Genomic DNA, 17,916 nt, shown 5'->3' on the forward strand with positions numbered 1-17,916 from the left:
TGTTTCTTGCGGGGAGGTCCCTCTTCTGAGTCTGAAAAGTTTGGCATGGTTTGGGGTGAGGGAGTTAGAAGATTGCCGGCTTCCTTTCTGTGGCTGCAAGCTCAGAAGCTGTAAGGTTCCCCGAAGCCCTGTAAAGCCAGTGGTGACACTGTCCCTACCCTCTGGAGAGCAATGTAAAAGCCATCACAGAAAAGACCATCCAGTGGTGAGCCCTTAGCTAATCTGCTGAAACTCATTTGGTGACTTGGCCACCAAAATGCCATGCCAAGGAGCAGAGCCGAGCCACCAATCTGTCCTGTTGGGAATTACTGAGGGCCCTGATGGGAGGGAGAGGAGAGAAAGAGGGAGGGGATTGTGTTTTCTCCAAGACAGTCTTGGCCTCTGGCTCCAACTGATTACAGAGAAAGTCCTGGGAGGGAGAACAAAGGGAGAGCGACTTGGCTTGCAAACATGTGGCTTGCGCCCCTGCTGCTCCTGGAAGTTTCCCAGTCGGGTGGCCGGGACCAGACAGGCGGGGTGGGGGGTGGGGGGATTGCTGGAGCACCAAATGCATGAACATGAGACTTGGGGTGCCTCGAGGGGCAGTCCAGGGCCTCTCCTGTGCGTGCCACAGAGCAGTCATGCCCTGCTCCTGGTACCACCCGAGCCCTTCCCCCAACGCAGGGCTACATTTACTCCCCACCCCACCCCCTCTCGCAGGACTGTAGTGTATGTGTGTGGTGGGAGGAAAGCAGGGCTCACTCATCTTTGGGTCCCAGCAGGCGCCACAAGTGTTTGTGGGTTGAAAACAACTCTGTCTGTCACCCCTCAGAAAAAGCCCACGGATGGTTTGGTGGTTTTCTCACTTATAACATGGACGTAACAGAAACCTACTTCTTAGGTTGCCCTGTGTTGCGAGAACAAAGGACGGTGCCTGTCGTGGTGGCTGGATTATTATGTTATTTGTGTTGCCCCCTTTTCTGAGATAGGACAGTGTTCTTTTCCCCGAGATGGCTCTGAAAGTTCTACTCAATACTGAATTTCCCCCGGAGCTGGGAAAGAGGTCCAACAGGGCCACCGAGCCAGCAGCTGAGGAGTGCCAAAGCCATACTGGTAAAGGTCATGCACAGTGGCCTCAGCTGGCCTCCTTAGGTATTCTGTCACTAAATCGCCACTGAGGGCCAGCTGTGTGCGACACTGTTCTAGGCCTTGGGGATACAGCGGGGAGAAGAGAGACCCAGCCTCCCGGCCCCCCTCCCCATGGGGCTCATCCCCTGGGGATCCAGAAAAACTGAACAATTACAAATGTCGACTGGACAAAGTAATTCTCCAGGTAGTCCACCAAAAGAGCGGTTTATTCGGGAAAAGAAAAAGAAACGAAACCACTACAGCAGTGTGTGAACGCACTCCTCGGACTGGGGCTCCAACCGGCCTCACACGTGCAAAACCAGAGCTTCCCATGAGGTTCTCTCTCTCTAGAAGAATCCCTCCCCCCGGAGGTTACCACAGAGTTTAACAGGAAGTCAGGACTAGAGAGTTAACAAGGCGGCCTAGCTTCTCCCATTAGTCCTCCCAGCTTTATGGTTAATCATCCTAAGATGCTAGTTCACTTTTATCAGAAACCAACTCCAACTGCCAGAAACTCAGGGAAGCCTTCCTGGAGGAAGCAGTCTGCAAACGGGGCTGTAAAGGAGCAGAAGGAGTTGACTAGGTTTGTGCGGAGGTTTGGGAGGAGAGTGGGGAAGGTATTCCCAGCACAAGGAAAGGCATGGATAAGGGCCCAGAAGGCGAGAGAAAGTGGGACTTCCACGGAGCTTGCAGGAGTTGGGCCTCCTCCTCAGGCTTGGGGAGGATGGCAGTGCCTACGCACGGTCCCCCGCCCATTCCTTTGCTGGTGGGGCTCTTGAGCAATGGGTGCAGTGGGGGGGCAGCTTTGCAGGTAGTTTTATGAAAACAGTTCTAACTGACACAATTGTTTTGCCAGTATATTACCTACAACAAAAGATTTTCCTTTTGTGAAACGGTGAATTATAATGATTTCGTTAATAATAGCTTGTACAGGCTCTGTATAGTTCCTTACAGTAATCTCAAATGTGGCCACATAACAAAACAGAGGGGGACACCCATTAAGTCAACTTTCCTGGGATCAGAGACCCTCAGCCTGGAGGGGAGCATGGAGATGAGAGGGTGTGGCATGGAGGCTAAGTCATTGTCCCAAGTCATCCAGCTCATAGCAGGCAGGCAGGACCAAAGGCTGTGCTGGGGGGGGGAGGGGGGGGGAGGCAGTGCCCTTTCCAGGGGTCGGCCTCTTTTAACCCCCAGCTGATCTCCCCAACTCCCACACCCTCTCTGCTTTATATGGAATGAAAACACACTCTGCTCCAAGAAATTATTATAATTGAAATGTCTGACATTGGGCCACTAATTTAATCCTCTCAACAACACTATGAAGTAGGAGCTATTATTATGTCCATTTTACAGGCGTGTAAATCAAGGCCCTGAGCAGTTAAGTACCTTGCCCAAGACAACAGGGGTAGTAAGTAGAGGCCTGGGATATGGGACTCCATGCTCCTAACCACTGGGCTGCACAGTACTTTAACCCCAATGAGTGCTGTGTATGTGAGAAGAATCCTTTGGAAGAAGGGCATTTTTCCACACACTGGGGAGGCCACAGAAGCAGGAGCCACAGGCTGGGTTCTTCAGGGGCTTGTCAGCTGGCTTGACTGGATATGACCCTCAAGGTGGTGGCCCCTGTCTGGTTGAGATCAGTGGATGAGCCTGTCTTGTGCTGGTGGGAGGGCTGTTTGCTGGGGTGTTGAGCCCATGGTCTGGCCTGGCCCTGCCTCTCCCTCAGGTATAGCCCGAGTCAGGCCCTCCTTGCTGCCATCTGGGGTGGGGTGCAGGAGCCCCGCAAGGAACCATCAGCCAGCGGTGCTCCTGCCACCGCAGGGGAGGCATTGCATGTGGGGACAGCTGGCTCCAGGAGGTCTGGAACTGTCCATGGGATAGAGAGAATCGCCCCTTCCTGGCGCCTCTGGAGAGGAAAGTGCTTTGTGCTGGTCCTGGGTACTGGAAGCAGCAGGGCAGAGGACAGCCTCGGAAGTTGTTCGGGTTGTGTTCCTGCTTGATTCCTGGGCCATCTGACCCTGCCAGAGGGCTGTGCTGACATGGCCAGAACCAGGAGATAGGATTTCCCCCCAGCTTTGTCACCAAGTTCCTGGGAGACCCAATGGGCAAGGGGACCCGTTACTGCTTCCCAAGGGACAGGGGCCCAGACCCTTCTTTTCCCCAAGCAAAGCATTTGTGATGTGCACTGTTACCTGTAGTGCCAGCCCAGGCCCCTCGGGGATGGGGAGGGGTACCACATACAGGGTCTGGGCTCTCTAGGACCCTACTCCTCCTGGTTCGTGTCAGAGAACCAGCCCTGGGGTCCGATGGAGCCCAGGTTTTATGATGGAGACTGTGATCAAACAACACGGTGAATGTTTAAATGAAAAAAAAAAGTATGGTAGCAAAAGACACATTGCTATTAATCACCCTCAGAATACGCCCCCTCGCTTCGAACTCCCCAGGTGTTTTCACGGGTGTCTCCTCGTCATTCATATCTCAGCTCGAGAATCACTCCCCACTCCACGCACCTGAGAGCTTGAGAGCCACCTGGTCCCGCTGCCACTGCCCTGGTTGGTGCGGTACTGATCCCACCATATGTTCTTGTTAGTTCATCTGTTCCTGTGTTTACTGTTAGCGTGTGTGGTGGGTGGAATGGTGGCCCCCCCCAATAGACATGTCCACGTTCTGTCCCCTGGGACCTGGGAATGTGATCTTCCTTGGAATAGGGTCTTTGCAGATGGAATTAAGGATTTCAAGAGCATTCGGATGAAGGGAACAGCAGGTTCCCAAGTGGAACCAGGTGTGTCAGAGGGGCTGGAGGCAGGTGTGTGCCGTGGGGAGAAGAGTGGAGGGTGCCTGAGAGGGTGGTCGAGGTGGGAGGGGCCCACGCAGTCACGCAGGTCCTTAAAAATTAGGCTGCAGACTATGGGTTTTATCCTCAATGCACTGGGAAGCTGCCCGTGGATCTTAAGCAGGGGAGTGACATTATTTGACTTACATTTCTAGAAGCCACTCTGGACAGCTGCGTGGTGAACGGATTATAGGGAGATTAAAGTGGAGGCACAATAGGCCAGCCAGGGGCTCCTGTAGGCGTCAGGGGCTAAAGGTGCCCTGGACGGAGTGGAAGCCAGGCGCTGGTGAGAAGTGCATAGACCCAGGGCGTTTGGGAGGCAGAGCGGACAGCACTTGCTGAGTGACCAGACGAGGAGGGTGAGGGACAAGGGCTAAAGCAGGCTGACCTCGTTATTTTGGCACAAGCTCTGGTGATGGCTGATTACTAAAATGGGGAAGGCTGGACGGGGGTGGTGGGATTAGCGTTCTTTGTGGACACTCGAAGTGTCCTGGTAGACGTCCATTCATTCCTTCTCAGACATTTATCGAGAGCCTGCTTGGGGCAGGCATGGGGCAGGGTGCAGAATGAGACAGAGCCTGTCCCAGCCTTCCTGGAACTAAGCACAGTTAATGATTTGTGCTAAGTGCTGGGAAGTTCGGGGTGCAAAGAGACCAGGCAAAAAAGGAAGTGCTTCTTCCCACCTTCGTGTGTGTATGTGTTGGGGGTTGGGGGTTAGGGAGGATTTCCCGAGGAAAGGACCCAAGGAAAGGACCTTTGAACTGGCGTGGGTGTGAATGAGCTAGGCCAGGACAGGAGTGGGCCCAGGACCACCCAACCTGAGGAGCTCTAGCTTCCAAAGCCAGGAGCAGAGGACATATGACAGTGTGACACATGGCCAGAGAAGTGAGAGGAAACCCAGGGGAGATGGATTGGGCAGGGTGGGACGCTGTAGACATGTCCGGGGCTGTGGGAGGGTGGGGTGAAGACAGTCCCCATGTCCACTGGCCTTGGTCACAGGAGGTCGCTGCAAGGAGGAAGCAGTGTAGAAGATGTCCCCCTTCCTTCCCAGAGATGTGCCGTCTGCCCTCCCCCGCTGCCTGCCTCCTTGCCGGTTCTATCCAAGACTCCTGTCTCTGTGATGGGTGCTGTCGCATGTGTGTTGAGGGCAGCAGGAGTTCTTGTGCTGGGGGGGTTCTGGAACCGGAAGTGTGGCCTCAAGCATGCCCTGCCTCTTCCTGGGGAGGTTTGGTGGCCTTGAAGGGGGAAAGGGGCTTGTCCTCATGCTAGACCTGCAAGGGATGGGGAGGCACAGGGACGCAACCCACTGACAATTGCCCGCCGTCTCCCTGGCTGTCTCCTTGAGGACAGGCTCCTGCCTTTTCACCTCTGCGTTGCTCACCCCAAGCTCAGAGCCTGGCACACGAAGGGCTTTTTGAACAGAGAGATGAGTTCGGACAGCACGGAGAACTGTGGGAAGGCCCAGGCTGGACCCCTCCTGGCTCCTCAGCCTCGGAGGGCAGGGCGCCTGGAAGGGGTGGACTGAGTCTCACCCAGTTCTCTTTGGTTGGAATTTCCTGTTGGCATTTTCGTAGTCAGCGTCTCGTTTCATTTCAGGCTTCCCAGTTATGCGGGTCCTGTCACCATGGGGACCCCGTCCAACTTTTTGCTGCAGCTTCAGACAATGCTAAACGGAGCAGGTGGGGCATGAGCTCACAGCGTGGCACGTGCAGGAGACCCACAGGGCACGTCCACACCCCCGAAACACCCACCTCTGGGGCTTTTACCTTGAGCAGAGGAAATCAAGACCAGTGACTTGCTAACTAGCTTCTGATGACACACCTTTCCCCTTCTAATTTATTCATAGAGCTGGTCCACTTTTTATTTTGCTAAATGAGTATATTAAAATGTAAAACAGAGACCCAACCAACCACCACCTCGTATGTCACCATTTTTTATACAGAAAGGGCATTTAATGCCCCAAATTTTGGAGGGACAAGGTCTCAGAATAAAAGAAAGCCTTTTACACAGAATCAGGCTGGCTTTGTGGAAAAGCTCCCTTGGTCGTTTCCATTCTCCCTCATTTGTTGCAATGCTGTGGAAATTTTGTCAGCCTAGTGTCCATATCCAGGGTGGAGTCGGGAAGCCTGTGTTTGACTCCAGGCCAGCTCCTCCCCCCAGTTTACAGATGAGGAAACTGAGGCCTGGACTTGCTCCAGGTGGAAGAACCCTCGATGGTAGAATTATAACCAGACCCCCAAGCCCTAGCCCTGTCCCACCACAGTACTCTGCATGATAAGCAACCTGGCTCTTACATCTCAGTAGCTCCCGGGCTGACCAGACATTGCCCAGAGCCCCTGTGGTGCTTACAGCCAGCAGGCTGGTATCCTGGAAGCTTCCACCTGAGGAGCCGTGCGGAACCCTTCCAACTGCCGGCCGGCATCAGTAGCCTTGGGAAGAACACATCTTTACCACTCGACAAGGCCATCTGCTCCTCAGACTATGAGCCTCAGAACACGTAACATGCTCTTGGCATCTATCAGAACCACCACGATTCACAACCTGCGCCATAATCTTTCTGAAGCCTTCATTCACCTGGAAGACATTTCATTTCAGCTGCTGTCTCAGGTGACAAATAATATCTGACACCTGTGCACCAGGCTGTCTCTATCCACCTGCTCACCGATTCCTTCGGGCGCTGGTGTGTCACTTCCCTGAAGAGATGTGACATAGTGGGTCCCCAGCCATCTGGCCTTGTCAGCCTGGAGGGCTGTGTGATCCATATCAAACAATGTTCGCCCCACACAGGTACGATCACTAATGTTTTTATTTTGTTTTGAAGATTCTGTTTTTTTTCTGTGGTCAGGTTCTGATTTAAACCCTTTGCCTGAGTTATTTATGCCCAGTTATTTATTTATTGGTTGATCTTCCCAGCCAAGCACAGCGGGCGCTGTTAGCACCCCCTTGGCCAGGAGAAAGGGGCTCAGGAGGTTTAGTGAGAGATGGAGCTGGTTCGGGGCTGGGCAGCTTTAAGCCACAGCGCTGCCTTCCTTTGTGATGTTTGAGTCAAGATCAACAAGGTTTTGCAGGAGAGTTTATTTTTGGTTTATATTTGGCATTATGCTTCCTGGATCTAATCCACACAGTCAGGTTACAGAACCAGAGATTGAAACCGTTGGATAGAAGCGTCTTCTCGGAAGAGAGGGACATGATCTATCTGACAGAAGATTCCAGACTGGCCCGAGGCCCCATCTCTCCCTTAAGACCTCCTGCAGCCCAGCAACGGGCGCTGAGTGACCAGGAGCGCATGGTGGGTGTGGGCGGGCTGCCAGCGTGAGGTCGCCTGAAGTATTTCACAGACGTTGGCATCGCTCCCAGGGAGGAAGGGTGATGGGCTCCTTTGCCCCAGGTTGCTGAGGGCTGCTCAGATATGGCGGGTCTGGGCATGGAGTGTCTTCAAATGTGCGCCCTTTGGAAGTGCTGCCTGGGAAGGGGGGTCTGTGTACCCTTCCAGAGGTGCTGCCGGGGGCTCTGTGACTGCTGGTTGGCCTGGTTGATCGGACACTGTAACCACAGCCAAAACCCTCCATACCAGTGAGGGGTGTGGTCAGACTGGGGGTATCGCTTGGTTCTCTTTGCCATCTGCCCCGTCTCCAGTATATGCCCTGTGTCCGACAGCAGGGCCATTGCCTGGGAACCCCCTTCCTCTTTCTCTGGCACTGACATTGCTGAGTTCCTACTGTGCGTGGTCGGGGGAAGTGATGCTGGAAGGGGGCCCTCCTGACACCTCCCGAAGGTCTTCCCTCTGATTGATATCCTTGGGCTCTAGGAGTGAGTGTCCCCCTTTGCTAAGGGCTTGTTCCACTCCAAGGTGACAGTCACTTGACTCAGCTGCTCCCTGAGAACAGCTGGGCTGGCACTGAGAAGGTGCGCCATGGAGGTGTGACATGTGACAGGATGAGCAGTTGGAGAGCGGGGCAGGAGAGGCGCCGGTGTGGGCCTCAGGCTGTCCCCAGCTTTGGTGAAGGTGAGGGCCCTAGCTCTCAGAGGAGTGACAGGGGCCCGTCCCCCAGGTACGAGGAGCAGGCGGAGGTGTCCCCAGGATGCGGGCGCCAAAGCCCGGGCCAGTCTGAGCATCGGGCCCTCTGGCGTCTTTGTCTGTGCCACCCTCCGCCACAACCACTGAGTCTTGGGGGGAGGCGTGTGACTCCCAGGATTTGGGGGGGTTTGTGTGCTTGTTTGTTTTTCACTTTTATATCATCTTTATTTTGGTTACAAAGTTACAAGTTATTGAACTTAACAAGTTACTTTGTTACTTAACGTTTTATCTGCTCTCCTTTGCGGTCTCATAGCTTGCCATGTGAAACATTGTATTCACTACCAAACCGCTGTGCAGGATGTTTAATACACGTTTGAACATGATTTACCAAATTAGTACTCTGTACTGTCTTCAGATTAGTGCATTAAAACGACATCCTTTGAAAACAACAAGTGAATTAATCGTCAGAACAGCCAGTCCCTTTCCTAACGAAGGTGGAACAAAATGGCACACACTCAATTTTTTTTTAAGTATTTTTTATTATGATGAAATACATAACATAAAACCTAATATTTTAACCCTTTTTACGTGCACAGTTCTGTGGCATTAAGCACATTCACAATGTTGTGCAACCGTCCCCACCATCGTCTCCAGAACTTTCTCATCGTCCCAAACTGACACTAGGTTCTCATTGGACACTAGCTCGACACTTCCCCTCCCCCCAGCCCCTGGCACCACCATTCTCTCTGTCTCTATGAATGTGACTCCTCTGGGGACCTCATGTAAGTGGAACCATACAGGATTTGTCCTTTTGTGACTCGCTCATTTCACTGAGCGTATCTTCAACGCCATTTTAAATGAGGTGTTTAGGTTAATGTCAGGTGCTCAGCTTCCCCAAGCAACCATCAAGGGGAAGTTAAAACTAATTTTAACCCAAGGATGCGTATGCAACCATTATTCTGCAGGACATAAAGAAAGATAGATAATGGTCCACAGGCCACTTCATGCACTCCAGGTGGTTTTAGCAGGATAAGAAGTTAGGATCTTTAGAATCTGAACACAGAAGGAATGATTTTTCATGCTCTTTCTCTGGGTTACCACAAACATTTATGGTGACTACACTTCCCTCCGTAAACACCAGGATCAAAGCAGCGACACCAGCCCAGGCTCCCTGCCCGACACTCTTTCCCTGGGTCACTGCACCTCCCCTTCTGACCTAATGTGATTTTCATCACCAGAGTAAAGCTTGTTGATTACAAAGGGGACAAGTATGAAAACAGCAAAGGCCACTATTTAGGTTCCCTTCTAATTGGGACATGTCTTGGAGGAGGTGTATGCAGACCTGGGACTGGGACTGGCTTTTCTGCCTCAGAGAGCCCAGCCCTGCACCATCTAAAGGAAGTGCTCAGACAGAGGTGGGCAGCTCCGTTTGTTCGGAACCCATTACTGGAAGCTCTTTTCTTGGACAGGACGCACAAGTCCAACCTGCTGCAGGTGGCACCTTGGTTGCCATCTTGAGTTGTGACACCAGAGTGCTGCACGGCGTTCCCCTCTCCACCAGTCCCCTCCTTTCCCTGCAGCTCAGTTTTCCTCTGATGGGTGGGGGACCACACTCTCCAAGGCCAAGAAAGTCGCAGGTGTGGCGTCTCAGACCCATGCTCCCTCCACCTCCCCCCTCACCACCACCCCTTGCTGAAATTCTAACCAGCCGTGCATTTGGCTGGGGCTCCAGCCAAGGATTGTCCCTCGGGGGTCACTCCCTCTAGCCCGTGATTGAGGAGGAGGCCCTTGTGCAAGTAGCTTTTGCATTTCAAGGACAGCCTTGGGGATCAGGCCCCTGGTCGAAGGTCTGTGGCCAATCTGTCCTGTTTAACTAATATGTACCGAGGCTCGCGGTTTGTACTGGGCATGGGTGGTGCTGTAGGGACACAGACAGGAGAAAGGAGTTTTTAATTCGGTGGGTGGCAGACTAAAATAGCTTTGGAGGTTGCCAGAGCCTAGCCCGAGGCTTGGCTTTGCCACTCTCTGGCCCCTCTGGCTGTGTGACTTCTGGCTAGTGCTCAGGGGTGACGTGCTCAGGGTACTCTCTGAGCTGAAGTTTTCTTATCTGAAAAATGGGCAGCATAATGAACCATAATGAACTGGGTTCTTGTGAGAATTAAGTAAGACTCCCCGGTGCTGTGCCTGGCACACAGTGAACGCTCAGTGATAATGGAGCGCTAATGGCAGTGGCAGCGATGGTGGGAGACTCGGTGTGGAGGGACAGCCCAAGAGAACTGGGTAATGTCTGGAGGTGACAGGGCTGGACAGAGGAGGACCAGAGCTTAGAGGGGCCAGAGCCCAGGCAGAGGAGCAGTGGGATGAGAGTTTGACAGGAGAACGTCTGGGGTTTTGACTGACAGCTGAGCTCCTTGCAGACCTGGCTAGGAACTGGTTCTGGGCGGTTGAGGCAGGGTCTGCTGGGGACACGGGAACCCCTTAACATTTATGCTCACATCACTGGTGACATCACTCTATTGGGCTTCTTCTGTTCTTCCTTCCGTGTGAAGTGCAGGTTCCATACCGACATTCACTGATGTGACAGTTTGCTGGTGGGTCACTTAAGCCATGCAGTTTGAGAGAGAGTGATGAGTGAGTTAGAGGTGGAATGTACGGCACAGACAGCTTCAGAAATGTGCTCAGGGGTGACGAGCTGCTAAGTGTGGTCAGGGCTTCACAGCCAGGTCTACCTGAAGCTGAAACCTTCCTCCACTCTACACCGTGATGTCCCCAAGCACTCCAGAGGAGCAAGATAAAAACAGGAGCCGCACACTCCGTCCGGTCCCCTCTGACTTTAAGCGGGGCCTCTGCTCATCCCCAGGTCGATACCTCAGCCTGGCCCGGGAGCCCACGAGCTTTGGCCAGTGAGCCCCGGCTCCAACTGGCTGTTCACAGACCCCTGGTCACCGGCTCCCGGCACAGGGCTGGCTGTGTGAGCAGGGACTGCAGTCCACTGTGTGTATCAAGAGTTGAGCGTGTTCTCTGTTTGACCCAGCTCTTCTTTTTCGGTGGCTCTGGCCTAAGGAAATAATTGTGGCTTTAGGAATAAAGATTTATGAATAAAGACGGCCAACCAGGACTGTCTGTTGCCAATAGTGACAAATCCTAACCGACGTAGATGCCAGGAGAGGGGGACTGGGCTGGAAATTACGCCACTTCTACTCGGCAGTGTGACTCTGTGTGCCTGGCACGGTGGCGTACAAATGGATTGAAGGGGTTGAGAGATGGTGAGTGAGGGGCCTTCTCTGCAGGGCCCATCACGTGTCGGGCTGTTGGCTGCAATGAGGACGTGACACCCTGCCCAGCCTGTCCCCACACCTTCACCTCGTCACGGTGCAGCCTGCCTGTTGTTCCTTGGGGGGCTCGTCATGGCCTCTCCGACAGGCCCTGATGGGGGCCTCACGCCCAAGGAGGGTGAGCTGATCCTCGGCAGCTGTGAGGCTTCCAACCGCCCGCGTGCGGATCCCACCCGGACGCGGCCCCCAGACAAGTTCCAGCTTTGTGGCTACTTGGAGCATTCCAGGGACATTCCAAGTTTCTGGGCTCAGTGAAGGACTTCAAGTTTTATTGTCCTGCTGAGAATAAGGTTCAAAGTGCTCAAGGCTCCCAGCTGGAATCACTTCCAAATGTCTCTCCAGCTCAAGGCCCCAAGTTCTCCCCTGCCGAGGAGGCGGCCGGAGTCTGAGCTTCACCAGGCTTGCCTTTCTCAGAGTTTTGGGGCTGCTGCTCATCCCTGGGGGATTCTACACCCCAAGACGGGGCCATGGCTCCTCCATCGCTCCTGGGCAACAGCGAGCCAACCCCCTTTGTTCCTTTAACACGTAACCAAGCCATGTCTACTGGAGCACCATGTGCTCAGAACTTTTTAAGCTTTATCCATCTTCTGCGCAACTCCAAAGGTATTTTAAGCCCCATTTTACCACCCAGGAAGCGGAGGCTCAGAGAGGTGCAGTAGCCTGCTCAGGGTCACACAGCAAGAAACCACAAGCACTGGGATCAGAGCCCGAGTCCGTCTGACTCCAGTGTTTATGCTCTTTCTACTCAGGCTTGCAGTGTTGTGTGCCAGCTTTGTTCTGAGGTACAAAGACAGGAGACAGGCCCAGCTCTCGAGACATTTGGGGTGGGAGGCAAGGCGGACAGTGTGCCGTGGGAATACAGGGCCACCCAGGCCAGGCTGGCAGGCAGGCTGCAGAAGGGGGTGACATTACACCCCCTGGGGGGGCAGGGCTGGGAAAAGGCTGGGAGAAGCCAGAAAAGGTGAGACCATAGGCAGGAGAGCTGAGCGGGCCTGGCTAGAGTTGGGGTGAAGGGGGAGCCGGGGTTGGCTGTGTAGGGGAGATCAGCCTCGGTGTCAGGCCATGTGGTGGGTGCCAATCATCCCATGGTGAACCACAGCCATGTTTTGTCTGAGATCCACAAGTTCCTATGTTTTGTAAATGCTTTCTTAAATTTAGTTGGAGCAAGAATGAACAAAGGGAGCATTCGGGGATCCCCTAACTGCTGGCTTTCCTTGTAAGGGATCCCCTGCTTTGTGCTGGGAGGCCTGTGATGAGACACAATTTTATGTGAACCGTAGCCCGAGGTGAGTCTCCTGCGTTCACCAAATGGTGTCACGGGAGCATGGAGAGGGGATAACTGAGGTAGTGTCTGGCCGGGTGGCCAGGGGGCAGTGGGTTGGCGGGCTTCGTGGGGTGGACCATCACCCTTGACCAGACTACTTCAGACTCTCTCCGCCAGCCTGAGGGAGCCCGTGAGAGTGAGGATAGAAGCCCTGGGAAGGGGGCCTGAAGCTCTGGCTGTCGTCGGTTGTCGGGGGGTTTTGGTTCGGGGCGTGGTGCCTCCTCCTCACTCAGGCGCTGGCCACCCCGGGGTCTCTGTGGGCAGCAGCGGGTTGCAGAGCTGCTGTGGTGGTTGACAGCAGGCAGTCAAGGCCAATGTGTTTGGCCGTGTCAGCCTCATGCGAAGCCCAAGAGTAAGCTGTCCTTCAGGGTCCACCCTGAGGGCCCGGCCTTGGGAGAATAATGGGCTCAAACAGAACACCCAGGACCTTCAGTGCCAGGAAACACTGCTGGGCCTGGCAGTGGGTGCTGGACAGCCATCAGTAAGAAAATGGGGTGTCTCTCAAAGCCCCATTTTGAAATTTCCTGCCGCGAGGTGACCTGCCCAGGCTACAGAGGCTGTGGTGCTAAAGCTCCCTGCCACGTGAGCCCCTTATGCTTAGGGCCACTTGGTACCTGGCTGCTCCCCCCTGGGGGCACAGTGGGGTCCTGTCCTTCCTGGGAGCCGAGGGGCCCGTGGGGGCAGCAGCCTGGGTGGGGCCAAGAGCCAGCTGGGACCGGAAGGCCTGGGTTCCCATCTCTGCGCAGCGTGAGGGCGTGGGTGGGCCAACTGCTCCACCCATGTAAGCCTTTTGTCCTTCTGTAAGCAAAGACGCAGTCTTGAGGCAAATCAAGGATGGAAACCATCGCCAGCCTCAGTTTCCCCATCTGTATGAGGGCTGATGCCTCCCTACCACGTGACTACGCAGATTGAATGTGAGAGCAGGACATGGATCCCAGAAGCTGGTCCAGAAATGTTGGCCCTCCTTCCCCCACCCCAAGTTGGCGTTCTGCACTGGAGGCCCCCCTCTCCATTTTCTCCTCCTCGCTTGGCTTAGGCTGTGCACCCCGTACTCCTTGGCTGAGTCCCCACTCTCAGGAGAAGCCTTCCTTGGTTGTCCCACTTTTTGGTACCAGCCCTGCTCAAACCTCCAGACCTCCCCCTTCTGCACTGTCCATCCTTAGTGGCACACGCCATCTCTGACCCTGTAGGAGTGGGGTTGCTTGTATCTGGGTACCCTGACTGCTGGGTTCCTTTGTCAGCAGTAACTGTTTTTCTCGCCCTCTGGACTGTGAAAGCAGGGTCCCATCTGGGCAGAGTTCTCATCTGGACAGGGTCCCCATCTGAAGGTCCGGCATGTGGCCAGAGCAGGGATTCAGCTGGGTGAGCGTGGACCCCAGGAGCTGAGCGCAGCCCTGTCAGAATTGGATTTGGCAGTTACCTGGTAGCAGCTGAGGTTTCAGGCCTTTCTAGGAAGGAGTGGGGTTTGTGCTTCCAGCCCAGTGAGTTTTCTGCATGGGTTTGTTGAGTGACTAAAGGAATGAATGTGCCCGCCAGCCAGATGCTGGAGTGCAGACCTAAGGGCCTCCAGATGGTGCTACGGGCAGGGGAACCCTTGGCCAGCTGAGGGAGCTGGCACGTCAAAGCGGACCTTGTGTGGGGTGAGTGGGGGGTCACGAGTTCCCCCTTTCTCTTCCCTGCACAGCGCGTGCAGATGTCCCCATGGAGGCTTGCTGTGCAGATGGACACCGAATGGCCACCCAGCACAGGGCCTGCTCCCTGCCGTACACTTCAGAATCCAAGGAATGCAGGTATGTTTTCAGTGGCTACGGTGATGCCAGGACCATGTTTCTTCAGAAGAAAGTGGGGGAGGAAGGGACAGCCAGACCCCCCTCCATGCAGAGTCTGGGCGCCCAGGGCCAGATCCGCCCAGGCTGCCGGGAGGTGCGGTGGGCCATGTGCTCCCGCGGTCCATGGACAGACCCGGCTCCCCCTCACTGTGCTGTCCCGGTGTCTGTCCCCTTCACTGGGCTGCCAGCACGACGATCTGGGTGTGCAGCTCCCTGGGCCACAGCTGGGTGCTGTGGCCAAGTCAGTTTCCTCCTAACAAAAAGAGGGTCATTGTAGGGGCGTGATGAAATCATGAGCTGGAGGCGCTTTGCAAATCAAAGTGTGGGTTGCCTACAGACCCCAAAACCACAAGGAGCCCGTCCAGAACAGGGAGTCCCCCAGATGGCTGCCCACTTTGCACAGCAGCCAACATCTGCACTGTTTGTATTCCTCTTTCCCTGAATGGACTCAAGCTCTGATAGAGTCCTGGGAGAATATGGAAGCTTAGAATAAATAATGACGATATGATGTTGATCACCTTCGTCAAGGTCATTGTGAAACAGCAGCAAGCCTTCAGAAAGCACCTACTTTGCGCTGTGCATTTGATGTGCATTTCACCCTGCTGTTCGCCCCATTTTACAGATAGGAAGCCGAGCTTCCCCAGGACCCAGAGCTGGCAGGTGCTAGCGTCCCAGTTTGGCCCCAGAGCTGCTTGCCCTGGGAGCAGGTGTCAGGGACGCGAGGGTATGAAAATGCCATCAGTTGCCATCCGTTCGTTTCTGATGCGAGTCTCAGCGGCTTTGACGCTGGGAGCTGTGGGCAGAAAGAACGTGCGGAGAAGGCTTGCTCGCCTCAGTCTGGAATTTGCGTTTGTGTTGGCATTGAGCATCCCATGCGGCCTGCCAGCAGCGGCAGAGGATGTAAATCTTAATTTAGGAAATTCTTGAAAAGTCAAAAGCCTTATAGACAAAACAAAGAGAAAACAGGACACATGGGTTGTTTGAATCCACTGGGAGGCCATGGGGTTGGGATTTGCGGAGCGTCTGATGAGTGACATCTGGGACCCTGGCTCCCCAGGGCGGCTCAGCACTGGAAAGGCTGGAGGGGCCGCTGGCAGTTGCCCGGTGAAGCTGGGAGCTCAGCCCCAGGCGTTCTGTTTACAGACTGTGCTGATGAACCTGGACCCCTCCCACGCTGGATTTCTGGCTGTGCGACCTGAGCCAGCTCGGAGCCTCAGTTTCCCCAAGTGTAAAAGGGGGACCCTGATACCTTGTTCCTTTCAGGGCTGTGGTAATGACCAAAAGAGAGAAAAGCCAGCGCCACCAAGCCCAGCGCTGGGCTCCTCCACCACCTGCCCTGCTGGGGCACAGCTCAGTAACTGCTGCCCCAGAAGCCCCCTCTGTGCGAGAGGCTGTTCTTCCCACCAGGCCAGTCCTCTCCCCACCCCTGAAGCCTTTGCACGAGCCTGACACACAGTCGGGATGTAGCCAACTTTTGTTTTGATTGTAGTAAAATACACATAGCATACTTTTATCACCTTAACCACTTATTAGTGTACAGTTCAGTATCTCCCCATGGTTGTATGACCGTCACCACCACGCATCTCTAGAACTTTCTCATCTTCCTGAACTGAAACTCTGTCCCCCTGAGAGAACTCCCATCCCCCACCCGCCCCGGCACCCACCGTGCTACCTTCTGTGTCTGTGAATTGGATTTCTCCAGGGACCTCATATAAGTGGGATCACACGGTGATTCCTCTTGTGACTGGCTTGTTTCCCTTAGCGCGATGGCCCCCAGGTTCATCCGTGTTGTAGCGCGTGTAGAATTTGCTTCCTTTTTAAGGCTGAATAATAGTCCACTGTATGTAGAGACTACATTTTGCTTATATGCTGCTGTGAACGTGGGTGCACAAATGTCTGTCACTGTTTTCAATTCTTCAGAGCATATACACAGAAGTGGGTGTATAGTAGTTTTAGCTTTTTTGAGAAACCTCCGTCCTGTTTTCCACAGCGGCTGCACCATTTCCCTCCCGTTCCTACCAACAGGGCGCGAGGGTTCCGTTTTCTGCTCATCTGATTCAGTACTTGGTGTTTTCTATCCAGCCAAAAGTTTTTAATGAATGCGTGGATGGATGCATAGCTGGGTGCTCTCCCTGATGATTTAATGAAATGCCTATTATTTGCAAATCCCCCCAAAGCTTGAGTGAACTGTTATGTAGTCGCACAGTACAAGACAAACCCATCCCAGAGCTTGGGGGCAATTCTGGAAACACGTGGGAAGCTGGGTACAAAGCTCTGCAGGGTGGAGGCAGCGGGAAGAGCAGGCTGGGGGCTGATGCCCGGGGCAGAGGAGGCCTGGCTGGCAGTGCACGGAGCCCGAGTGCATCCCACGCTCTGGGCAGGCACAGCTCTGGCGGCTCGTCCCGCCCTTGCTGGCTTTGGCCGAAGCCAGGGTTATTTTGGGTCTATTGGGAACCACACCTGTGACGTACACATGCTGCCCTGCGCTCTGTGGCCTTGGTCAAGCTACTCCACTTCTTTGGAGCTATTTCTTCTGAGTCTGGAAAATGGGGACAAGTGCTGAGATGAATTCATCCGGTAAGGAGGGGAGATCCAGCCCAGGGTCAGCAATGAGCTGTTTATCTTTTAAACAAGTGGGAACATTTTGGGGGTGAGGCTCAGAGCTCAGAGAGGTGAAAGGGGATCTGGGTCTCCTGACTCCACCCAGGGCACCACCTTGCATTCATTCTTTCTAACGAAACACTTATTGAGCACCTTCTGTATGCCAGTCCTGTGTGTCTCTCTGTGTCTGGGTGAGCGGGGGAGGGCTGGGGAAGGGGCGGCACCCAAAGATGACAGAAGTCCCATCTGCAAGGGGCTGCTGCTCCCAAGCCCGTGCACCGCCCGGCAGGCCCCCCACCCCCCAGAGCCTTGGCCCTTGGCCCAGCCCACCCCTCCATCCGCAGGATGGTCCAGGAGCAGTGCTGCCATAACCAGCTGGAGGAGCTGCATTGTACCACAGGTATCAACCTGGCCAATGAGCAGGAGAGCTGTGCCATGCCACACGGTGACAACGCCAGCCTCGAGGCCCTGTTTGTGAAGGTAAGCACCTGGCCTGCCAGCCCCCAGTTCCCGGGTCCCTCCCAGCTCAGCAGCCACTGCCCATCGGTGGGGGGCCTTGGGCGCTGTCCCCCTTGCACCCCTAGTTCCAGGCCACCTTTCCTTTTGAGCAGCAAGGGGTGCCTAGCCCAGGAGGGAGGAGGGACCACTGAGTCTCCCTACATCCTCCAGTTTAATCAGTAAACCCCAGACAACACCCTGGGCCCAATCCAACTCTGGGGAAGCAGAGATGGAGTGACCCAGCCTCACCCTGAGGACCTCCAGTCCTGGGGTTTCAAGCAGGAACACAGAGGTCAGAGCAGGGGTTACCTCTTCTCAGTTCAAGGTAGGCACCCCTGCCCCACTCAGGAGGTCTTCAAGCTTCTCTGCCT

The 17,916-nt window shown here is 54.6% G+C and overlaps 1 protein-coding gene across 2 annotated transcripts in view; it reads left to right on the forward strand.

Moving 5' to 3' along the window:
- Positions 1 to 17,916, forward strand: part of FBLN1 (fibulin 1) — a 76,945-nt gene that overhangs the window by 2,038 nt on the left and 56,991 nt on the right. For both annotated transcript variants that reach the window (XM_019739265.2, XM_019739267.2), the window contains exons 2-3: positions 14,302 to 14,407; positions 17,392 to 17,527. In XM_019739265.2, coding sequence (XP_019594824.1) covers positions 14,302 to 14,407; positions 17,392 to 17,527 — 242 coding nt within the window. The remainder of the gene's footprint in view (positions 1 to 14,301; positions 14,408 to 17,391; positions 17,528 to 17,916) is intronic.

Source organism: Rhinolophus sinicus, linkage group LG02 (assembly GCF_036562045.2).
Source record: "Rhinolophus sinicus isolate RSC01 linkage group LG02, ASM3656204v1, whole genome shotgun sequence".
Lineage (NCBI taxonomy): Eukaryota > Metazoa > Chordata > Mammalia > Chiroptera > Rhinolophidae > Rhinolophus > Rhinolophus sinicus.